The sequence below is a fragment of the Centroberyx affinis genome, unplaced genomic scaffold, assembly GCF_046629955.1.
Source record: "Centroberyx affinis isolate AG114_WGS23_722 - 3 ecotype Tasmania unplaced genomic scaffold, CSIRO-AGI_Caff_v1 ptg002241l_1, whole genome shotgun sequence".
Lineage (NCBI taxonomy): Eukaryota > Metazoa > Chordata > Actinopteri > Beryciformes > Berycidae > Centroberyx > Centroberyx affinis.
Window position 1 is genome coordinate 40,958 of NW_027280535.1, and position 21,796 is coordinate 62,753.

Genomic DNA, 21,796 nt, shown 5'->3' on the forward strand with positions numbered 1-21,796 from the left:
AAGGCCATAGAATATGATTCACATCATTTTCATACTCATCAAACCATTCCTCATGCCCTGTGGATGGGGGCATTGTCATCCTGGAAGAGACCACTCCCATCAGGATAGAAACGTTTCATCATAGGATAAAGGTGATCACTCACAATAACTTTGTATTGATTTGCAGTGACCCTTCCCTCAAAGGGGACAAGTGGACCCAACCCCCCCCCCAACCCCCCCAGCATAACAGAGCCACCGGACCTCAAGCATTCAGGCCTTTGCCGTTCTCTTGGTGTACGCCACACATGCACTCGCCCACTTGTCCAGAATATGGTGAAGGATGACTCATCTGACTATATCACTTTTTTTCCCCACATCTCTGTATGTCTGTAGCCCACTGTCTGGTTTCTATCAAATGTGCATTCGCCTTTGTAATGAGGGGTTTATGCACTGCAACTCTACTATAATCTCCCTCTCTATGTAGTTGTGGACGGACTGTTCTTGCTGACAGGCTGATCATATCCTGCATTAACGTTCTCAGTCACATGAGGAAGAGTTGCTCTTCTGTTTTTCCTTACATATCGGACTGTGCGCATTCCACCACAATTTCCGACCCCATTTACTGATGTGTTTCCCACAGGTCTAAATGCAGATGCCACTTTAGTCACTGTTCCTATTGAAACACTAGCCAGTTGAGCAGTCTTTGTGACTGAAGCTCCTGCCATCCATGCCCCAATGATGAACCCTCTTTCAAAGTCACTTAGATAATTTCCTCGAGGTCAGCTGGGCCTGCTCACCATTTTTATACATGCCACAGAGCATGATAGGATGTTAATTGCTTAATTGTATCATGCAGTCCACCTGTATGGAAGCATCTGCTTTCATTATGTTTCTCCACTCAGGTTTTTCCTGTAAGATGAAGCCACTCCATTCACGAAGAGAGACACTTCAAGTCTTCATTTCAGTGTACTTTAATTCAGAGGTAAAAAAACAAAAAACAAAGATCAATGTGTCAGCAAACATGCTGACACATCTCAGCTATTGACTGAGAGCTTTCATCATTGTATGTGAAACCCAGCACATGGATAGGCTCTACCTGTTGATTGATTATTAGTGACTGGCAACATGTGTTCAAGGCATTCGTAATCAATAATGTAATTACAGAAGAGGTCACAAGGTGGAGCCAGACCTTACACAATTGTCAACTTGATAAAAGATCACAACATCAAATATAAAAATCTATAATCACATACAACATCACATCTTAAAAAAACATCCTATATCATTTATACAGCCACAAATGTCAAACAATTGGTCTGAGGCCTGGGATGTGAAGTAGGAATGAAACTTGAAGATATAATGGAAGCAATGGAGGATGGACAAAGGACTTGAATGAGGACACCTGCCTGAATATGTAATTTCTATGAAGTAATGGGCTGCAAATGAATAGGATGTGACTGTGGCTGAAGTAGAGAGGAACAGGTTCTGGACTGGAATGGACTAGTACCTTTTGTGGGCAAAGGACTGAGAATGTGGACTCAATACAAACAGACCTGTGGATTTGATCATGGGTTGCCAAAGGGTGGAGGCTCTAACAGACTCTTTTCCTTGGCCTTTTGGTTTTCTGTTGTTATTTCCTATGTTTTTCTTTATTAGAAGAAAACAGATTTAAAAACAATTAAAAACCAAATATATACAATCTAGTACACATAATCCAGCATGACAGGTGTATTTAGTTTAAACCGAGTCACCCTCAGATGACCATTCCAGTCCATCTTCCACCAGCTCCTCAGCCAGCTGAAAGTTTTTGCTGCCAGGTAGATAGCTCCAGCGCCGAGGACGGCTGTGACAATTCTGATGCCACGTTTCTTCCATTTCTTGACTTCCTCATCAGACCCTAGGGGCAGAAAATCATGTGGGGTCAAGCAGCATCACACTAAGGCTTATCATTATTAGCAGCATTACTCATTGAAGCAATGAAACTGGAGGGAGGGTATGGATCACGCTGTGTCCATCTGTCTGTCTGTTCATCGGATATGATACCTCAGACCCACTGGTCCAATTTTGACAATACTTAGTGGGATGATGCATCTTTGTACAGTGTTCAAGAGGTTAAAAATGACATTGATTGGCATAATGGAGCGCTATAATTAAAGGTCAAGGCATAAGAGGTTCACAAGGGGCCACAGCGTAGATGTACATGGCAGTCGCGTGCTTTCTTACCACAGAAGTAATAACAGAAGTGGTAGTGTTTACATTCTCTAAAACCCATCTTCTGGGATATTTCTCACCACAAATTCAGTGATATCTGGTAGTCTTTATAATTAAGGTATGATGTGTCGCACAAATGAACATATTTGCGAACCTCCTCGGCTCGTCTCTCTTCTATCTGCGCCGTGTCTGCCTTCACTATTGGTGGACATTAACCGCATACAGGCAGAAGGAAATACAAAGCGACCCAAGCAGGCCAATCCCAGTTCTGTTCCTGTAGAACTGGGATTGGCCCGCTTGAGAATCCCAGTTCTGTTCCATTACTGATAATATCTTTATCCAATTTATTTACCTGGATCAGACCACCGCTCCCATGCAGACACAAAGGCTTCCACCAAACCTCTTGGTCCCATGTTGGCTCTGAATCTCTGATAGTCATGTTGTTCTAGACCATAGGCAGCCATAAGTTGGTTGTAGTCTGAGGTTGTTAAATTGACAAAGTAGTTAGCAACTTGTTGGTCATAGCTGTACGGTGTTACATTGACATCTATATGATGGTTGAAGGCTCCTGAGAAGAATCTCAGGTTATCTGTTTCCTGTCTTCTGGCTGAGGATCCATTGTGGCTTTGCACTATGTTAAGGATTTGCTGAGCTGAAGGTCCTCGGTCGTGTATCTGTCCCATATCTCCAACACGAACCAACTCCAAATCTCCATAGTAGCCCATCTGGATGAGAAAGGTGGTGAGCTCTAGCTGTGGGCTCTGCAGGGCTCGGATCAGTTCGGGGCTGATTTCATGGGTCCTGTCAGGGCTGAACCTCCCAGACGCAGCGGTGTCATGTTCAGTGACGTACACCATCTCCACCACCCTGGTTTTCACCTGGTAACTGATGATGATGCGGTCAATGTTGTCTTTACGACGGGAGCCCCGCAGCCCATAATTTTCTCTCACGTATGCCGGAAGGTTGGCTGAAGCTGGGTAGGTTTCTGTGTTCAGGTTGCCAACTTCAAAGTAGGCTACCTGGGGAGAAAGGGAGAAAGGTAGGCTAGTGGAGAGATGGATGGAGGGATGAGGAATGAGGGATGTGGATGGATGGATGGATGGACAATAATGAAATTAGGGAAATATGGTAGTTGGAGGGTTTTGAGTACTTAAAATGAAAGAAACAAACAAAAATACCACAAACCTGTCTCCCACTCTTGCGTTTCTTTGGCCTCCTCAATACGGGCAGAAGCTCCTCAATGTTGCCAAACTGGTGGAACCCGTAGAAACCTCTCTCTGGTTGGCAATCTGACACCAACTGTGGCAATAGACTGTGATCACTCTACCTAAAAGTAGCACTTACATACATATAGGGCTGGGTGATATGGACAAAATCAAATATCACAATATTTTTGACCAAATACCTCGATATCGATATTGCAATAATATTGTAGGGATGACTATTGGTGCTTTCACAAAATATTTACACAATGAGATTTTTGATAAATAATCATCAGTAATGTGAATATAATGGCTAAGTGGGTAAAGGCAAATAATAGACAGCTTGAACAGTCTGGTAAGTTCAGAAAATGACATCACTTTACTGTAATGCAGCCTTTAAAGCCAGGAAAAGACAACACTTATGCCATATCACGATATTACGATATCCAAAATCTAAGACGATATCTAGTCTCATATCACACTATCGATATAATATTGATATATTGCCCAGCCCTACTTACATACAGTATATTGGAAACAGTCCTACTGCACTGACATCACCCTGTCTTGACCAAGAAGCTCATTACTGATATTATAGCCATAATAGGGTAAGACGGTGTTGCTGCTAGGTATGATGTGAAGCCGAATATACCCATAATCACAGTGCATGAAGATATTATGGATGTAAATACATATGAATAAAAGAAAGAAGGAAGCAGGAAAATCACTAACTTACTTCCCGCTTACCACAAGAGTTCATTTGACCAATTAAATGTCCTTGGCCAAAACTATTAAACATTATTGTGATACACTGTATATCGGTTGGTATATCTAATTGTGTCTCTGGCTGCCGATGTTTTTTTTTTTCTTAATCTCATCTCATCTCATATTGTCTTACCATCATGACGACCACCAGGTTACTGGGTTCGCAGGTCACACAGTGATTGGCGAACCAGAAGAGAAGCTGGAGACCGTGTCGTGGACGAGGACGGCCGAAACCTGAATGCATCAGGTGCTCCGGAGTGCTGAGCTGCCACTGAACCATTGTGGAGCTGGACACACACACACACACACACTTACATGCATACACAAAGATACTGGCATACATGTAAACACTTGCAGGCATGCAGGTAAGTACGCATACATCAGACAGTCATACACACAAAACACCACGGGAGAGAGAGATGTGTTACTGAGGACAGCCACCCTCTTCACCACCCCAACCCTCTCTTCCACTCACACACACACACACACACTTGAGTTGACACATGCCAGCACTTTAGAATTCAGTCCCTTTCTTGCGAACTCTGTTGGCGCAGGTGCAGGTCACGTGACATTATATTACTTTCGTTTTCTCAGGAAATGAAATCACCTCTTTCTGATCAAATCAAAGGTTTTCTTACTCTGGGCTAAAGTGAAAATGGTGCCTGCAAGTTAGCTGCGAACCTCATCTTAAGCAAAGGTTGAAATTACTAAACTGGAAGCATATTTTATGAAGCTGTTTATGAATCCACTAGATCTATGCTGCCTTCAGGTCTCCTCATAAATTACTACTTCATACATACATAAGTCCTAGAATGTGACTTGTTGGACATTCATTTGCCTTTGGTTCGAAGTAGTAATAGCCTACTTCCATGAGTAGTACAAACAAAATGACTCTAACAAAAGTTTGTTTGGTGGCTGTTGTTTTATTTTAGAAATCAAAAGGCACATGACTACTTGGTGCAGAAAATGTGCATCAGTCATGCAACGGATGCTATAAATAATTTACCCAAATGAGTGCAACTAAAAGCTAAACAAATCGTAAAAAAATAAAACAGCAATTGGAATTATTCACATCAAATGCCAAACAATAATATATATTAAAGAAATACATCACTTTTACCATCACTTGTTGACACGACTTCAATGCTCGCCGTCCCCTTAACGTCAAGTTAAGAGGAATGAACATGTTCCAGTTCTATTTACTCGTTTTCCAGTGTTCTATTTCCCACTGAGCTTGGTTTGTCACTACATACGCACTCTTGTCAATAGCACGCGGAAGCAAGCAGCGTTCACCCTTTCACCCTGCACTGCAGTTGCGTGCTCGTTCACGCCGTTGCGTTTCGCACGTTCCCGTGAGCGTCGTTGCTGCGTAATTTGCGCGCCGCCTCGCTCCCGATGCACTTGGGAGACTCGCTGTTTTCCTGAAAGCCAGAAGATAGATGTTTCGATTTCAGGTGAGAGAATACCTGCAATAAAACCCTCAGCTTCTTTATTGGGTACCATTTTTGAGGTTTCATTGAGAGTTGGTTGCATTTCGTGTTTGCGTGTGATTTCTGTGGCGAATGTTGTCTATTGTTTATGCGACTGCCAATTTCAATTCGGTTGGCGGCCTGTGAAGCACCGTGCTTTCCTCGTAGCATGAGCCCCCCGGTAGGGTAAACACATTTCTGCCCTTGGTGACCAGGCTAGGCTTACTATTTACTATTTTAATCTCAGGAACGAAAGACCAGGGTGTGTTGCGCGTTATGTCCAGACTCAATTTGGTCTAGCTAAGGCTAGACGGCACGCTATCAACGTGGGTCTTGCGTGATGTAACGTCAGCATTAGCCAGCATTAGCATTGTGGCTAACGGACGGTCTCGCTGCCCGTAGGCTGTCTGCGTTTCTTCAAATGTCTTGAGTCATTTTATATAAACTGGATTGTTCAAAAGGCGCGACTGCACTTGAATGTAACATTTTTAAGTATCGAGTTCCGTTGTGGAGGTCTTGCACTGTTGTAGTTTGTCCGGTGACAAACCATGCCCAGTCACGCAGACCCATATTCTGATAGGGTCTACTGTTGTTTTTTATGTTCACGTTTAATTCAGTTGTGAAGTTGGTCTTATGTTTCACTGTAATTGCCTTTGAACCTCTTCAAATCTTACATCAAACGTTGTGAAACGTGCTTGCATAACTAGCGGATCAGCCTAGCACTAGAGAGCTCAGCTGTAATGTTATCATGCTAACCTGAGCTAGCTATCTTAGGCGACTGATTGATTACATGGACGGCATTCAAGACCCCATATGACCTCATACATACCAACTAGTTTTAAAAATGGTTTAAATCACTATGATAAGCATTGCTTTGGGTTACCGTTCCGTGGCATTAGAAGCAACGGATAGGTAGTGGATTACATGCACTTTTCCAGTCCAATTTGAGTCTGTGTTGCATGATTCCCTAAAGGTAGGGATCCACAAAGTTCAGGCCCGTGGCCCAGTTTAGGTCTCATATATTTTAAGAAACATAAAGGGAGACACTTTGCAATCTGGGGTAGGTAGGCGATACTTGCACAAGGGGTAGCAAAGTGAGACAGAGGACAAATCTGTGCAATTGTTTGATGGGAAATTGCTATTAGATTATTCACCTTTGGGGTTAAAGCAGCAATGCTGAGGGGAGGAATTGACCACTGCTGCCCATCAGTTTTCCAAAGACCTGCCCTGTGTATCTTAAGTCTACAGAGTTACACAGGAGTCACTCGAACCAATCACGCCTGTGGTAGAGATGACCCTTTCACTGTGTGGGTTCATGAATGACCAGCAGACAAGAGTTTGATCACTAACTCATGGATCATTATTTATGAGCGATATTATGTGGATCAATCAAGTCTTGGCACATTAAAAACAGTTGTATCGGGTGAATTCTGCGGCTGGTTCCAGATATCAGTAGTAAAAAAGTGCCGGAAAATGGTTTTGGCTGCATTTATACAGACATGAAAATGTTTTCTGAGCCCTTTTAGGCACATATTTGATCTCTGTATGGCTGTCTAAAGGGAGAAAGATTTGATTCCATGCAGTTAGGATGAGCTGCGAAGAGAGAATCGTATCTCGTTGAAAAAAACAGAAAACTGTTGTATTTTTTCTACCCGTGTAACTCCAGCCTTTGTTGACCATCAGTGATGGGGCTGATGTGTAACCGATCTTAAGAGGCAAGCATTCAAAACAGCTGAACACATGACCTTGGGAGAATTCCTTATGTCAATACATAAGCACCGCTGGTCTGGTGTGTATTTTAGCTGCACTAGTGCAAGCGCTTCAGACAACACTGTCCGGTCCTTGTCCGATCCGTTTACCTTGGAGGTGGTGAACTTCCCCAGCTGTGCCAAACACAGCATTACAGACTTTTGTATAGGCTGCTTGTAAAGAGCGTTCCTCTACTAGCCCGCATCATTTCTTGTATTCCCCTCACAACCCCATTTCTTTCAGCACAAATAGACTGTCGGGTCAAATAATGGCATACTTACTCCTCTTTCTTCTCCCCTCTCTATGTCTCTCTCCCTCTGCATCCCTTTCTCTCACCGCCTGTCCTTTCTGGTTTATCTCTCCCTCCCTCTACCCGTTCTCCTATCACTTCCTCGTTGCCTCCTCCCTCCCTCTGCTCTCTCCCTCCGTCCATTTCTTATTCCCCCGCTCCTTTACCATGCCTCCCTTCGTGTCCTTTCTCCCGCTCCCCCCCTCCCCGTTCCTTCATCCCGCCACCTCTCTTCATCCTTCCCTCCCCCCCCCCCTCTCTTGTTGTTCCCCTTCCCTCCATCCGTTCCCTTCCCCTTCCTCTTTTCTTCTCTCCCCCCCCTCCCCTTCCCTCTCTCTTCTGCAGTCCCTGGATGAAGACTGTACGTTGGAGGAGGAAGAGGAGGGACTGGTAGAGGAAGAAGATGACATTGATCAGTTCAATGACGACACCTTCGGAGCGGGGGCCATCGGTGAGTCACACATAAAACACGTTTGTATTATTGTACTCGTGAGGTCTGGCACAATCAGTGCTCCAACCCTCACTGATAAAAACTTAATTTGAAATGGATGGTTCAGGTTTCCAAGAAGCTGATCTAAGAAATGATGAACAACTTTCAGTTCATCCAAAAAGCACTTGCATCAGATTTTGGGGATTTTGAGATATTAGAGGCACACCTTGTTTTTTTGTCATTTCTTAGCCAAGCATGTGCACATCAGTGGAGATAAAACTATTTAGTTGTGGAAAGGCATTCTGGGAAATGTAGGAAATCGCTAACTGGCGCAGACGAGGCAGATTGAGGGAAGCCGGCACACTAGAAAAGTAAATTACAACACATATATGGAAATATGGAATGCAGAATGCGTTGATCATCACAGATTGATGACACATAACAGTGTAGGAATATCAGAGGGAGGATTTTTCCTTTAAAATTATTAAGGCCAAAAACTGTCCTTACTTCTCCCGAATAGTCCTCACACATATCAGGTACTCTTATTGTCCTCAGGAATATAATATTCTTCTCCATTTTTCTTTTCACTTTTTTCTTTTTTTCGACCCATCATTTTTTTTTTTTATGAGCTGAGCTGCGTTTTTATGAGCCGCTTCCAAGGTACGGTCTTAGTCAACCTGCATATTTGAATGAGCCAGGTCCCGCAGACTCAGAGGCCACTTTGATGTAGCCGATGACTCAGAGCCATGTTTTTTTTTTTGTCGCTCACCCTCGAGCCGACCGCACGCCGCTGTGACCGTGGAATCACCTTTGAACCAGTTAGCCAAAGCTTTGAGGGAGAGGGGAAAGAAAAAAAAAAAGGCCCAAGAATGAGTGTTAAGAGGTTGAAGGTCTCTGAAGGCGGATGACGCATTGCCAGGGTGAGTGACGACCTGTCTTTCTGGCTCCTTGCCTCCCCCAGATGACGACTGGCAGGAGGAGCACAAGCGTCTCGCCGAGCTCGACGAACGGGCCGGGCTTGGAGCGGGGCTGGGCCTGGGAGGAGGAGGTGGAGGTGGCGGAGGAGGAGGAGGGATGGGAGGAGAGTCGGCTATGAGAGGAGCAGGCAACGCATCCTCCATCCATCTCCCCCCCCCCGCCGGCCGTCTCCCCCTCCCGTCTTCCCTCCCTTCGCTGAACCTCTCCTCGTCTTCCGCTTCCTCTGGGTTGCCTCCGCCAGGTCAGTGACGGTGATCAGTGTAATGTTGATGGCAATGAGGCCTTCTGGACTCGTAACTGCTGTTTATTTCTCTGCTTCTTCCAATTATTTGTGTTTTGTCTCGATCATAATATATAATTATTGTAAACAGTATTTCATTTTTCTTGTCCTCTGGGCACAATGGCTGGTAGATTTCAGAAATCACTAACCGCTTTTGGTTTTACCAATCAGCTAGACTTTATTTTTTTTGTTCAAGAGAGTGGAATCAGTTCAGCCCGTTGCCAACTATGGTTTCGGGGTCCGAAATCGTAGTTGGTAACAGGCTGAACTGACTGGTAAACTGGACAAACAAAATTTACATTGGCTGGTGGTAAAGCAATTGGCAGTTATTGGAGTTTATTTCCCACCCTGATGATGATTATAATAATAAATCTGTGTAAATATCCACACTAACACTGTCTTTTCACCCCCCAGGTCTTGAGGATCGAGGACGGGGAGCAGACCTGGCCGAGTCTCTGGCCCGACTCATCCTGGGGGCCGACCCGGCCATCGCCGGGGTCGGGGCGGCCGAGGCGCCCGGCCCTTCCCCCGGCCCGCCAGGGTCCGGCCTAGCCGCTCTGCCGGGGCTAGACCGATCCAGAAGCCTGCCCCTGCCCTCCTCCATCCCACATCCTGCTCACCCTCACCCTCACCCGCCTCCCCATCTCCCCCAGCACCAGCTGCCTGCCGGGCCCTCTGCTTCAGGTGAGGATAAGGGTGGTGGCGGTGCTGATGTCCGCTTTAGAGACCTGGCCAAGGCGGAAGCATCATGACAAAGTTGTTAATGATGTTATTGATGGTGTTCATAGTAAAGATTGTGGGTGTGATAGTAATGATGATGAATGATATGCTATATTCCCTTTTTTTCCTGTGATGTCTCAGCTTACATTTATGGCCATTTTGCATTCCTCCTACTAAGCACTGGGTTCACTGCTGTGCACATGTCAAATGGGAGTAAACATATGAAAGACTTGCTGGTGAAAAGCAAGTGTTAACGCATTATTACTCGTTTGAAGCCAACGAGATGCCATGATCAAAGTTTTCTGTAGACTTTAGTTGCTCCTGATCAGCCTTTTCACACATGAACTTAGTGATGATACATTTGAGTTCATGTTTTACAGCAAACCAAACATTGCAATTGAAGCAACAAATGTAAAACCCACCCTATATTTGTGTCCTGCCATGGCATTTTCAGAATTGGGATCACATGGCTTGTGATGATAATTGTTGATCCATTCCCTACTCTGGACTACTGGTATTGATATTGGTTAGTGGAGTCAGGCAGCCAGAAAAAACGGGGTACTATTTACCATGTGGAAACTGCCGTGAACAGGATTTTACAAGTAGGAAGCCCTTTCTTATATGACAAGAATGCAGTGTAATTCCATTGGTGAAACATACGGGAGCAGGTGAAACTAGCCAGTGTGATGTAGGCCAGGCTCCTAGGCACTCAATTCCGGTCCTCGAGGGCCGGTGTCCTGCAGGTTTTTGTTCCTACAGACCAAGATTAACTATCAGGGAGGAACAAAGACCTGCAGGACACCGGCCCTCGAGGACCGGAAGGCAGTATCTAGCTAGTTTTTTTTTAATGTAATGACCATATAGACCCAAGCTTTATGTAAACTGTATGTTTCATGCACCCTCTTTAGTTTTTTAGGTGTCATTTATGAAACTGAATTCCCCTCAGACACATCAAACACTCCGCTGCGCTTTACTCTGCTGCCCTGCCCTGTACACAGCTCTATTGCGCTGTATTGTAATCTATGCTCTTCTACTGTACTCTGCTCTATTCCAGTCCTCCCTCATGGCCCTCCTCCCCCGTCCATGCTAAGCTACCAACAGCAGCAGCACTTACTGCGCAGAGGGACCGCTCCCATGGGCCAGGTTGGTTTCTAACTGGCCGTCTGAGTCTTATCTATTATCCTGTGTACCCGTTCGTTGTAAGCTCGCTGCAAACGGTGCTATTTTGATCATCTATTGTGTTTATCGCCTTGTCAGATTAAGCAATAGGACCCAAGCTTAAATGTTGACACCAGCCTTGTCCAATTGCGCGAGACGCAGCTCGTTCTGTTGTCATGCTGTGTGACAAGGCTGAGTCTTGCATCCAGCCATCGGCCTTCTTTTCCATTTCGACATGTTTATCGTTTGCATCCATAGCTGCACACTAGTATGTGTATGTAGTATGTGTTGGTTACTCAGTGGAGTTAAATAAAGTTATTAGTATGACATAAAACCAGAACTTGACACAGGAGCATTTCATCATCGGTCCTCCGCCACATCACATTAAACCACCCAAGCCTGCTTACTGTCATTCACAACCAAAACATCTGCCCATGATGTGAAAATTTTGTCTGGGATGGTAAAATCACAACCAAAGACACGTGAAATCACTTCGTTTAGGGCCTGTCCTGTCTTAAGTGTCTTATTTCTATGTTTTATCCCTTATTGCTTCATTTCAACAGTGGGTTCTCAGGCTTGACTGGTAAACAACACTGTTACCTCCTGTCTGGAACACTAGTGTGCCCACTTTGAATTAGTATGTTGTTGTTTTTTTTTATGACAGTGACGTGTGAAACAGGATAGGTGGAATAGAGGTAGAAGTCCCACCTCGGATTTGAACCCATGTTGTCAAATATGTGCTGTGTGTAACCGGCTGGCCGAGCGACCGGATCACCTCTGTGACGTTTATGTAGGGCTCCTTTATCTAGAATCTCTTCGGTCGAGGACACTCCAATTCATCGTTCCATTCTCTCCCTCTCACTTCTCTCTCTCTCTCAGATGAATTCTCACAGTATCTGGGAGAACAGCATGGGTTTTGGGCCGGTCAGTGTCACCCCTGGACTGGTCACACACATGGAGGTGAGGGGACACTTGCTCCGCAGTGTTCACACAGCTGTTCGTATTTTCTTCACAACACTGGGCTCCCATGTCTGACCGAACTCTCGGTTTGGTTCGAAACAGAACTTGGTTCAAAACTGAGGTCATCGTACTTTGAGAAAAAGCAGGAGGAAAAGCAGAAATGGAAAGTTTTCACTGTGCTTTGCAACACGTTTGCATAATTGGAGTGAGCGTAACTATGTGACTTTAAAACTCCTAACACCAAAGTGCTGTGGCAGCACAGTGTTGGAACAAAGAGAATCGCTGAGCAAAATATTTAATTCATGTGTTGACTTAGCTAATGCAGTTAGAAAATCACAGAGGCACTTCCCGGTATGTGGATGTACAGCGCACCAGACTCCAGTTGGTTGACGCTTGTTTGACTTCTACCGTACCGCCTGGTGTACGAGAGCACGCTGGATTTCCCTAAGGCAGAGCTCTGGGGCTCTGTGCTGCCTGAACATTGCATACCGTAATTATCCTAAGCAGTGCGCATTGCAAAACGCATTACACACGAACAAACAAACCCACAGAGCCTCTCAAACACCTAATAATGAATAATAGTAACCACAAACAGGGTTCCTACAGTCTTAAGAATATTCTGCTTATCCAAAAAGTTTCTGAAATGTCATCTGGATTTTTGTTTAATTTTTTTTTGTTTCAGTTGGCAAAGTGATTAATGTCAAGCTTGGCTGCTGCTGTTGTCTAGCATTTTGATGGAATAGTAGTCTTTTCGAAGGAGTAATATACCAAGTAACACATTTCCAAGTCCGTGAAGTGGTAGTGAACCAAATAGAAGGCCTGATGTATTGATATTAGCAATTTAACAAAAATAAAATACAATGTTTAAACAGTAGACACAGGCAAATATTTGTCATGAAAATTGTGCAATATGTCAGGGAATAGTCATGGACCGTGACAAGCAAAGACGTGCAGGAATCCTGAACCTAAGTGGCTTCAAACAGTGCAGAACTACAGCGATGGGAGGACCAGCTGGGACCAGCCTGTCTGTTTTGGCTCATAGCAAAGCGGTAGAAGAGAACAGACGCACATGAACTCAAGTAACATTTTTTTTAGCGTTGTTTACTCCCTCACTACTGGACTCAACCTAATAGCCGGCCTGTCACTTCACCAAAGTCAGACTTGACAGATTCCTGGAAAACTGCCGTAGTTTCATACTTGCCTCTCTTGAATGACGGGAAGGAGTAAAAGCCTACTTTTCTGTTTAAAACATTTGTATGAATTGTTCATTTAAGGCCAACATGGAAATCAGTGTGACCCCTGCTTTTCATATGTCACTCTTATTTCTCCCTTTCACACATAGTGTTAATCAGTTAGTAATTCAGTGTACTGAATTTGAAAAAGGTTTACCAAGCAGCATGTTTAAAATGCTAGAAAAACTTCTGCAATGCTGTTTGTTGTGGTAAATTTAGTCAACATTTGGGAATGAGTATAAATTGCATGTGGTTTGCTGAAATTGTAATGGAGCATGATGATGTTTGCTATATAATAGACTTAGTGTGGATAGGATTTACTAAGCTGGTGACTTTGTTGTAGTTTTCTCATTCTATTTTGTCCTTTTCTCCCACCCCTCTTCTAGGATAGTCCACTGATGTCTATCATCAAGGAGGTGGGCCTTCCCAAGCGGCCTCCTCCAATTAGGAGTGACGAGGCGCGGGACTTGTCAGAGAGGGTCCCTCCGCCACGGTCTTCCTCCCCTGTGATTGGCTCCCCTCCGGTGAGGGCGGTGCCTATCGGGACTCCGCCCAAACAGCCAATGAGCCACGCCCTTAATCACCAGGTTAATGGGGGACAATTTATTTTCTCCACTCATTGTTTGATTGTATTCTTTCTTCTGCCCTTTTCCTTGAAGCAACTGAATGGACAGTCACTGTAATTGTCCTTGTCTTAACCCTAAGGATGAGCAGTGTTGCTTTGAGACCAAGCTGTTTTGTATATAATACTGTTATAGTGAAGGAAATACTGACATGTAGTTGTTTGTGAAACCTATCCCCATGTAGTTTGTAGTGTAAATGTTAACCCTTTCCCTCTTCTTCTGTGTGCGTGCAATCTGTATGTGTGTGTTTGTTATTTTGTGTGTGTGTGTCGGTGTCTGTAGATCCACCACCCCACGGCGGTTCACGTGAGAGCCCCGGTCCAGCACAGATACCCTCCTCCCTTCCCCGAGCGTCTGTCACCCAACACCCTCCTCAATATAGCTGTGAGTCTTCCCTCTCCTCCGTCCGCCCCGCAGTTTCTGTCGCTTTTGCGTTCACACCGGTTCAGGCTGGTCGCCGGGACTCTGTTCACTTTCTCAGGCTCAGTGGTCAGCTGATTTGCGACACATTCTGTACCCGTTAGTCCGTCTCTATACCAGACCATTAATAGTTAGCGATGCACGCTTGCACATCGGGTCTGGAAAGCAAACAATGTACTTTTTTCATATCCAACATATGTAATTTAAACTGATCTGTAAATTGTGAACACTTTCAAACTGTAAATCTGTCAATTTAGACCTTTGATTTATTTGTTACATTGTCAATAGTTCTTTTGATGTAAGTACTTCCGGTATTTTGCGTCAGTTCTTATCTATAGCCTATCTTTTGCCAGTGACATTTCCAGTCAGCAGCCATATCCCATTATAGCATTGCTGTGTTTTCTTCTTATCCTTGCACCACTGGTGCTGCAGCTAGCAGTCAGCTTATTCAATTCGTCAATCAATCCCTATCCTCCATCCGTTTTCGTCATTCTGTCCCTCCGTGCTTCCCCTCTTCCCTTTCTATCCCTCATCCCTTCCCAAACAATCTCTCCCCTCTCGCCCTCCTCTACCTCTCCCGCAGCTCCCTCTGTCTCTCATGTTCACTCTTTCGTCCGTAACACCACTTACCGGTTAGGCCTCACCCTTCTCTCTCTTGGTAACTGATTGCATTCCTCTCATCTGTCGTGGTTCCAAGTTGTGTTACGATCCGGACTCTCTCTCTCTCTCTCTCTCTCTCTTTGTCTTTGTGTGTGTGTGTGTGCAGAACTCTCCTCTGTGTCGCGGTCCGTTCCCTCCCGGCGTCGGTCCGGTCCTGTCTCAGATCCAACGGGCCCAGCTGCTCAACTCTCAGGTTAGTACACAGAAGACACTAACACACACACATGCTCTTTTCAATTCACATCTCTCATCCTCAGTATCGCTCCAGTCATTAGTTGCATTATTATTATCTAACGACCTCAGATAGCAATACAGTCACACCAGAGGATGTATTTGAGCGATAACCTTGAGAATAAGATGAAACTTTAATGATCCCTGTGGGGAAATGGGGTCAATGCAGCAGGAACAGGAAAAGAATATAAATAAAATAGATTGAAACCAGGAATATTTGAGGAATTCATTTCAGAAACACTATATATATATGCATTTTGGAACAAATCATTCTCTCTCTGCTGTTTTTTTTATGCCGCTCTCCCTCTTTCTCTCCAGGTGGCAGGTTTTCCCCGCGGCGGTCCGGCGCCTCCCTTGTTACCCGGCGGCGGTGGCTTCAGGCCGTTCTTCGGGGGGCCCCCTCCCCCGCACGGCCACCGGATGGGCCCGCCGCCTCCCCACGGCCCCCCCAACCACACCCCGCCCGTCCGACACAACACCACCCACCTCCACCCGCAGCACCGCCGCCTGCTCACGCAGCGCATGCAGAGCAGAGGAGGAGGGTAAGGAAGCGCGTTTTTTGTGTGTGTGTGTGTGTGCGCTAATAGAGCTGGGATGGCATATGGCGGCTCTGGGAAACATTTTGTTGTGACTGTAGTTGTCATTGATTATGAATGTTTCAACATCTGTATAGAGGAGAAATACGCTTTTTCACCATCAGATGCTAGACGTTTCCATGATAATAACTAGTAGTCATAACCCTAGCGAATAGATCTGTGCCCTCCTTTTTAAGGATGATGAAAAGTGTTGGCAGAGGTAAAAATATCAAAAAGACATGTTATGCTATGTTAAATACTATGTAGAGGCTAGATAATGAACAAACTAGCCAGGCTTATCGGGTCGATCCCAAAATAACTTCATAACTTGCAGTCTGGCACAAAACATTGCACCATTGTTGTCAGTGCTGACCACACTGTCTGGTTTCTTCCAGCAGACTAGACGCTTAATGGCACAAGATTGTGGAACTTGTAGTCTATTTCCGGGCTACGGCTGTAATTACACTTTATTGGGTTTTTGTTACATTTCAAAATGCGAATCCATTTATACATTCGTCTCGCCTTTTCTGTTCTAGCACCACCTGAATGTGCGGAACCACATACAAGCCCGCTACAAAGAAATGTCGATGCTACAAATAAATGGCCAAATTACTTCCTGAACCTCAGTGATGTTTGCATTACCAAATGATAATCCAGCGCTATTGTAACAAAGATGTATGGGGTTTGTCTGTGTACACAACTGGCTTTTTTTTTTTTTTTTTACCTTTTTATTTATCTAGAGAAGGTTTGGCACTGCCTTTCTTCACATTTATACAATTACACACACTCGTGCGGAGAAAGAGGCTGGCAAAAGGAAGGGACGAGAAGCAGAGAAACCTATAGCAACCCGACATATCTCTCTCTCTGTCTCTTTCTTTCTCTCTCTCTCTCTCTGTCCTCGTCGCGCTCTCTCTCTCTACCTCCCTCCAGGGACCGCGGCAGGGTGGGGTGTGACCGGAGGAGCAGGGACCCCTACAGCAACCTGATGACGCAGAGAGAGAAGGACTGGGTGGCCAAGATCCAGATGATGCAACTGCAAAGTACCGACCCTTACCTGGACGACTACTACTACCAGGTTGGACATTGATCTTTTGTTTGTTTGTTCATTGTTTCCAACAGAATTGTATTCTTGTCAGGGTGGAAAAGCCTCTGAAACAGCATTTAGACCATCATGGGACACTAAAACTCCACTGAAAGCCAGACTAATGAAGTAGTTTTAGGTGGGTTAGCGGCTCCTTAAGGCAGAGTGGGGCAGGTTTCACAGACTGTTGTGTAAAATGCACAGAAATGAATGCAGAACATGTAGATGAGCATCGGTGGTATTAACAGATGGTTAGTCAGTCATTAGTTGGTCAGGTGGTTGGGGTTCACTGAAGACTCACAGTATGTATGTGTGTGTGCAGAACTACTATGAGAAGATGGAGAAGCGTCAGGAGAGAGAGAGAGACAGCAGCAAGAAGGAGCACACCACCAAACTGATCACTCCGCAGGTCGCCAAGGTTGAACACACCTACAGACCAGGTACACACACACACACACACACACACACACACACAGGTCAGATGACAATCCTCATCACATCTCCCCTCAGGATTTCCTTTCTGATGAGCCGTAACTGAAACATTATGGTGAATGTTAAGCAGTTAATATCGATTGAATGTTGACATTAGTGTGCGTTTGTCTGTCTACAGTTCAGTTTGCAGGCTCTCTGGGTAAGCTTACAGTCTCCAGCGTCAACAACCCCCGCAAGATGATCGATGCCGTGGTGACCACTCGCACCGATGACGAGGTCTGTCCGCATTTCCTCTGTCTCTTTATACCTTTCTTCTAAGGGCGTGCTCACACTATTCCGCCGTTTGCTAAAAACTAAACAAAAGTTCCGCCTCGACTTCATTTTGTGCGGAAAATATGAAAATGGCGAAATCAGTGAAAGACAATATTGCTCGCCTGGCTCTGGTGATGGAGGAGCAAATGAGATGCCTTGTGATTGGTCAGCTCACAGAAAAGTGGGTCCATATCATGTGGTCGCCTTTAAAAAGCAAGTTGAGCCTTTTGCTCTACTTTCTAAAAAGAAGGCAGGCGCAGTGCATTTTCTGTAATCGCTTTCCATCTACTGTGTGCTGCTTCCCACTGACTTAAAAAAAAAAAATAGAAAAAAGAAAATGCTGCTATTTTTCTACTCTTTTACTCATCTGTGTCTGTGTGATTCAGGCTATAGCAAATACATAGAAATGCATTCTTTCACTCGCTTTTTCTTTATTGAATATTTCTTCATTTCTTAATCTTTTAACTGTTTTGTCGAAATATAGTAAAATATTTTTCCTTGGTCGGCACTACGACTGTGACTGTGTCCGGCTATTTGTCCGATTATCTCCCAGTAACTGTTCTGTCTGCCTGTCTGTCTACCTCCAGGAGAAGAGAGAGAAGCAGGTTTGGAATAAGAGGAGACAGATCCTCTACACCGTGGAGAAGGTGAGGAGGAGGAGGAGGAAAGAGAGATGGCTAGCACCGCTTCCTGCACCTGATTCATCAAAGCTCGAAAATGAGAGGGAAATGCATCCAGATCTTAAAGCGCCTCCTTGTCCTGCTCTTTATCCCTTCCTCCTTGCTTTCCCTCTGTTTTTCCCCTCTTCTCTCTCTCTCTCCCTCTCCTCCAGATGTACAGCTTGCTGTTGGAGGTTCAGGACTTTGAGAAGCGCTTCGTCCACACGCCGGAGGAGGAGAGGGAGACCCTGCTGGAGCAGCATAAAACCAACACCCTGCAGCTCTGCAACTCCCTACGGGAGAAGGAGTGGGACGACAGGTACGAGGCAGGGAAGGAGGGATAGATGAATGAATGGATGGATGGGTGGGATTTGTAGCAATGAGTGGGACAACATGTAGGGATGGATGCGAAACAAAGACACACACACTCACTCTTTCACTCACTCTCCCTGATAACAGAGTGAGCGACGAGCAGTGCGTGATGATCATGTCGGTGAGGAAGGGGAAGCGCCTCGTCTCCAGGCTCCTCCCCTTCTTGCCCCCGGCCCAGGCCGCCGCCGTTGTCATGGCGATTGCCCGCAACCTTCCCGCCCTGGCCAAGAAGGACAAGCAGGACCAGGTAAATAACTTTTAACACGCACTCTCGCCTGCAGTAAAATTCAAATGGGGTCAAATAAAAGCTATAAAATGGAGAGAAGAGATGATAGTTTTTAGTAAGTCTTTGCAATGGTACAGCAACACAAGTGCCATGCCGACGGACCGCGACCTGCATGTGGACCCTGCAGTTAGCAAACCAGCTGACGCCCTCCATCCTCTGTCCCTCCCCTTCCTGTTCAGGTGCTGTGCTGGTTGGTGGAGCCGGTTGCCGTGGTGATCCAGTCGTTGTCAAGCCCCGCCCTCACAGACTTGCTGCAGGAGCTTCAGGGCAGCGAGGGCCAACTGGCCACAGTACTGCACAACAAGGTGTGTATATAGATTTATGTACACACACACAGTCCTCCAGACCAAGAGAATACACACACTGACCAGAAAAGTGCAGAAAAAAGCAGGTGTATACAGTATTTTAAAGTACATACCTGATAATGTAGGTGTAGACACAAAAGTAATGTGTATACCCGATAATGGAAATATATACACTTCCGTAATTTGTACACCCAATAACATGGGTGTATACACTACCATAATAATATGGTAGTGGTAATAATACCCCTAGAGATGGGAAGTTTCAATTTTCAAATTTCACTATCAACATATATATATTTATTTAACTAGTTTTCTTTCTAGTCTAATCTAGAAAGAAGCCAAAAACAGATGTGATTGACAGCTCCTTTTTTGTGTATGCTAAAAATGTGTAACCCATGTACAAACCACTTAATGAGTGATGACTTATGTTTGCCTCTAGTAAGCCTAATAAATACTAAATATGAGTTGATATGAAATTAACAAGCCATAGAAACATAAGTGTTTTTTGGTCAGGATGTCATCTCCCTGCATCGCTCACTAAAATCCAGCTTCTAAAGAAAGGGCGATGATAATACACCCCTAAGTACCACAGAATAACACACACACACACACACACACACACACACACACACGTATAAGCTTGGGACCTGCTGAAGTAACCGCCTCTCTCTCTCTAGTTTGGTGTGACACTGCTGTATCTCATCCTGAGTGAAGGAGAGAGGATGCAGAGCTCCGACCCCAACTGTCAACTCATGGACGACAATCGATGGTGAGTCACCGCTTGTGTGTGTGTGTGTGTGTGTGTGTGTGTGTGTGTGTGTGTGTGTGTGTGTGTGTGTGTGTGTGTGTGTCAGTGATGCTTACTACTTTGTCATCTAGTCCTCACGTTGATGCGTGCATCGTTTTAGTTTAGGGAGTACCTGAGACAAAACTGTAACTCCTCTTCCTCTCCTTTCACTTTAATTTCCCTCTCCCCCTTTTCTTTCCTCTCACTTCATTTCCCACCGCCCTCTCTACCTCCCCCCCTCCCCCCCAAAGGACTGAGTTGGTGTTTTCGGTGACGAGGGAGCTGCTGAGCGTTCCCTCCTCCTCCCTCTCCCCTCCCCTCTTCACCCCTCCCAACCTGCTCTCGCTCTTCTCGCGCTACGTCGACCGGCAGAGGCTGGAGCTGCTACAGGACAAGCTACAGTGAGTTACCTGGTCACACACACACACACACACACGTGCGCACAAAGTGACATAAAGTGACCATCAGGTGAAAAGCTCCTATCTCCAAACTGTCAGCTGTTCAGAAACGAAAGAAAAACAGCCTCGTTTTTAGATTGATGCCAATGAATTTTTGAGTTATCCGATGGGTTTTGAAAGGGTTTCCATTGAAGAGCAAGTAACCCTCCAATTGAAGTTAAAATATGAAAATCAAAAGATTTGGAGTCACAAGGTTTTCAGCGATAAGAAGCTGGTCCACACTGAAAAACTGAGGATTCATATTTTTCTTTGACACTTCATCTAAATGGTCCGAATAAGTGAGAAAATAAAAGCTGATGTTTTTGTCTTTGTCTTCCTCAGGATCTCGGCTTTGTCCAGGTAGAAGTTACTACAGACACCGTCACCCACCTCCAACCCCCACCCACCCCCTTCCCCGTCCCGTCCCGTCCCACTCGACGCAGCCCTTTCTGTGTGTGTGTGTGTGTGTGTGTGTGAGAGAGAGAGAGAGAGAGAGAGGGAAAGAGGGAGTGGTGTGTGTGTGTGTGTGTGTGTGTGTGTTCTTGAGGTGCGTCAATGGTGGATATAATGATTTTAATCCAGCAGAATCTCTAGTCACTTTTGTTTTTCTTTGTGTTTAGTCTCTGGGTGCGTTTGTGTGTGCGACTGAGTGAGCGAGTGCGTGTGAACGTCTGGGACGCAGAGAGCGCGAGTGAGAGATGGACAGTTTGAGCTGAGAGAAAAATGAAATCTGCATTTTTAAATATCTTGTTAACGACGATGCCTGTGATAAACCATCAAATTAAAAAGTATTTCTATTGTATAAAAGCTGGGACTCTGCGCTTTTCTCTCTATGAATCGAGTTCCTACTCCACAGCACGGCTTGGATTACAACGGTCATGTTACGTTAAAACACCAAGGATGTGCGGTAAACACAAAGACTGCTAGTACAATGTGACATTTTAAAAAAACATACATCAGTTTTTGTGAAATCCTGCAGGGGTTTTGTATTTTTGCGTTCAAGCATTCCCAAAAATGCCATAGCTATGATAATTACTTGGTTTTGCATTTGAGAGCATACATACAAAAAAAGACATAATGTTTTTATTTAACCAGAGAAATCAGTAACATTAAAAATGACTCAACCATTTGGAAACAAGTTTCTATTGTACTCATTCATTGGAAGATGAAAGAGTTATTTTCAGTGGTAGCATG

At 45.0% G+C, this 21,796-nt stretch overlaps 2 protein-coding genes across 3 annotated transcripts; one reads left to right on the plus strand and one right to left on the minus strand.

The window, feature by feature from the left end:
- Window positions 1-946: 946 nt before the first annotated feature.
- LOC139655369 (uncharacterized) lies at window positions 947-5,415 on the minus strand. 2 transcript variants are annotated; one of them, XM_071532759.1, is made up of 5 exons: window positions 5,278-5,415; window positions 4,291-4,507; window positions 3,376-3,489; window positions 2,543-3,209; window positions 947-1,876 (listed from the first exon to the last, which is right to left on the minus strand). In XM_071532759.1, exons 2-5 carry the CDS (start codon window positions 4,498-4,500, stop codon window positions 1,680-1,682), a joined length of 1,188 nt encoding a protein of 395 aa, XP_071388860.1. In that variant the 5' UTR covers window positions 4,501-4,507; window positions 5,278-5,415; the 3' UTR covers window positions 947-1,679. The 2 variants fall into 2 exon arrangements, with proteins under 2 accessions (XP_071388860.1, XP_071388861.1); XM_071532760.1 differs by having other exon boundaries at window positions 4,291-4,444; window positions 5,278-5,406.
- A 129-nt stretch (window positions 5,416-5,544) lies between these two features.
- patl1 (PAT1 homolog 1, processing body mRNA decay factor) lies at window positions 5,545-21,498 on the plus strand. The gene is made up of 20 exons (XM_071532758.1): window positions 5,545-5,611; window positions 8,010-8,115; window positions 9,056-9,313; window positions 9,767-10,036; window positions 11,127-11,215; window positions 12,110-12,190; window positions 13,809-14,009; window positions 14,328-14,429; window positions 15,232-15,318; window positions 15,675-15,898; window positions 16,862-17,006; window positions 17,335-17,452; window positions 17,623-17,720; window positions 18,344-18,403; window positions 18,589-18,734; window positions 18,875-19,034; window positions 19,253-19,378; window positions 20,056-20,147; window positions 20,417-20,566; window positions 20,945-21,498. The coding sequence occupies exons 1-20, from the start codon at window positions 5,597-5,599 to the stop codon at window positions 20,964-20,966; spliced, it is 2,550 nt and encodes an 849-aa protein (XP_071388859.1). The 5' UTR covers window positions 5,545-5,596; the 3' UTR covers window positions 20,967-21,498.
- Window positions 21,499-21,796: the final 298 nt, after the last annotated feature.

Coding starts and splice junctions, on each gene's coding strand:
- LOC139655369 (XM_071532759.1), bottom strand. CDS start 4,500: ATGTATGCCAGTATCTTTGTGTATGCATGTAAGTGTGTGTGTGTGTGT. Junction 3,490..4,290: donor ACCTGGTGGTCGTCATGATG/GTAAGACAATAT, acceptor CTATTGCCACAG/TTGGTGTCAGATTGCCAACC. Junction 3,210..3,375: donor AACGCAAGAGTGGGAGACAG/GTTTGTGGTATT, acceptor CTTTCTCCCCAG/GTAGCCTACTTTGAAGTTGG.
- patl1 (XM_071532758.1), top strand. Junction 15,319..15,674: donor CCCAGCTGCTCAACTCTCAG/GTTAGTACACAG, acceptor CTTTCTCTCCAG/GTGGCAGGTTTTCCCCGCGG. Junction 15,899..16,861: donor ATGCAGAGCAGAGGAGGAGG/GTAAGGAAGCGC, acceptor ACCTCCCTCCAG/GGACCGCGGCAGGGTGGGGT.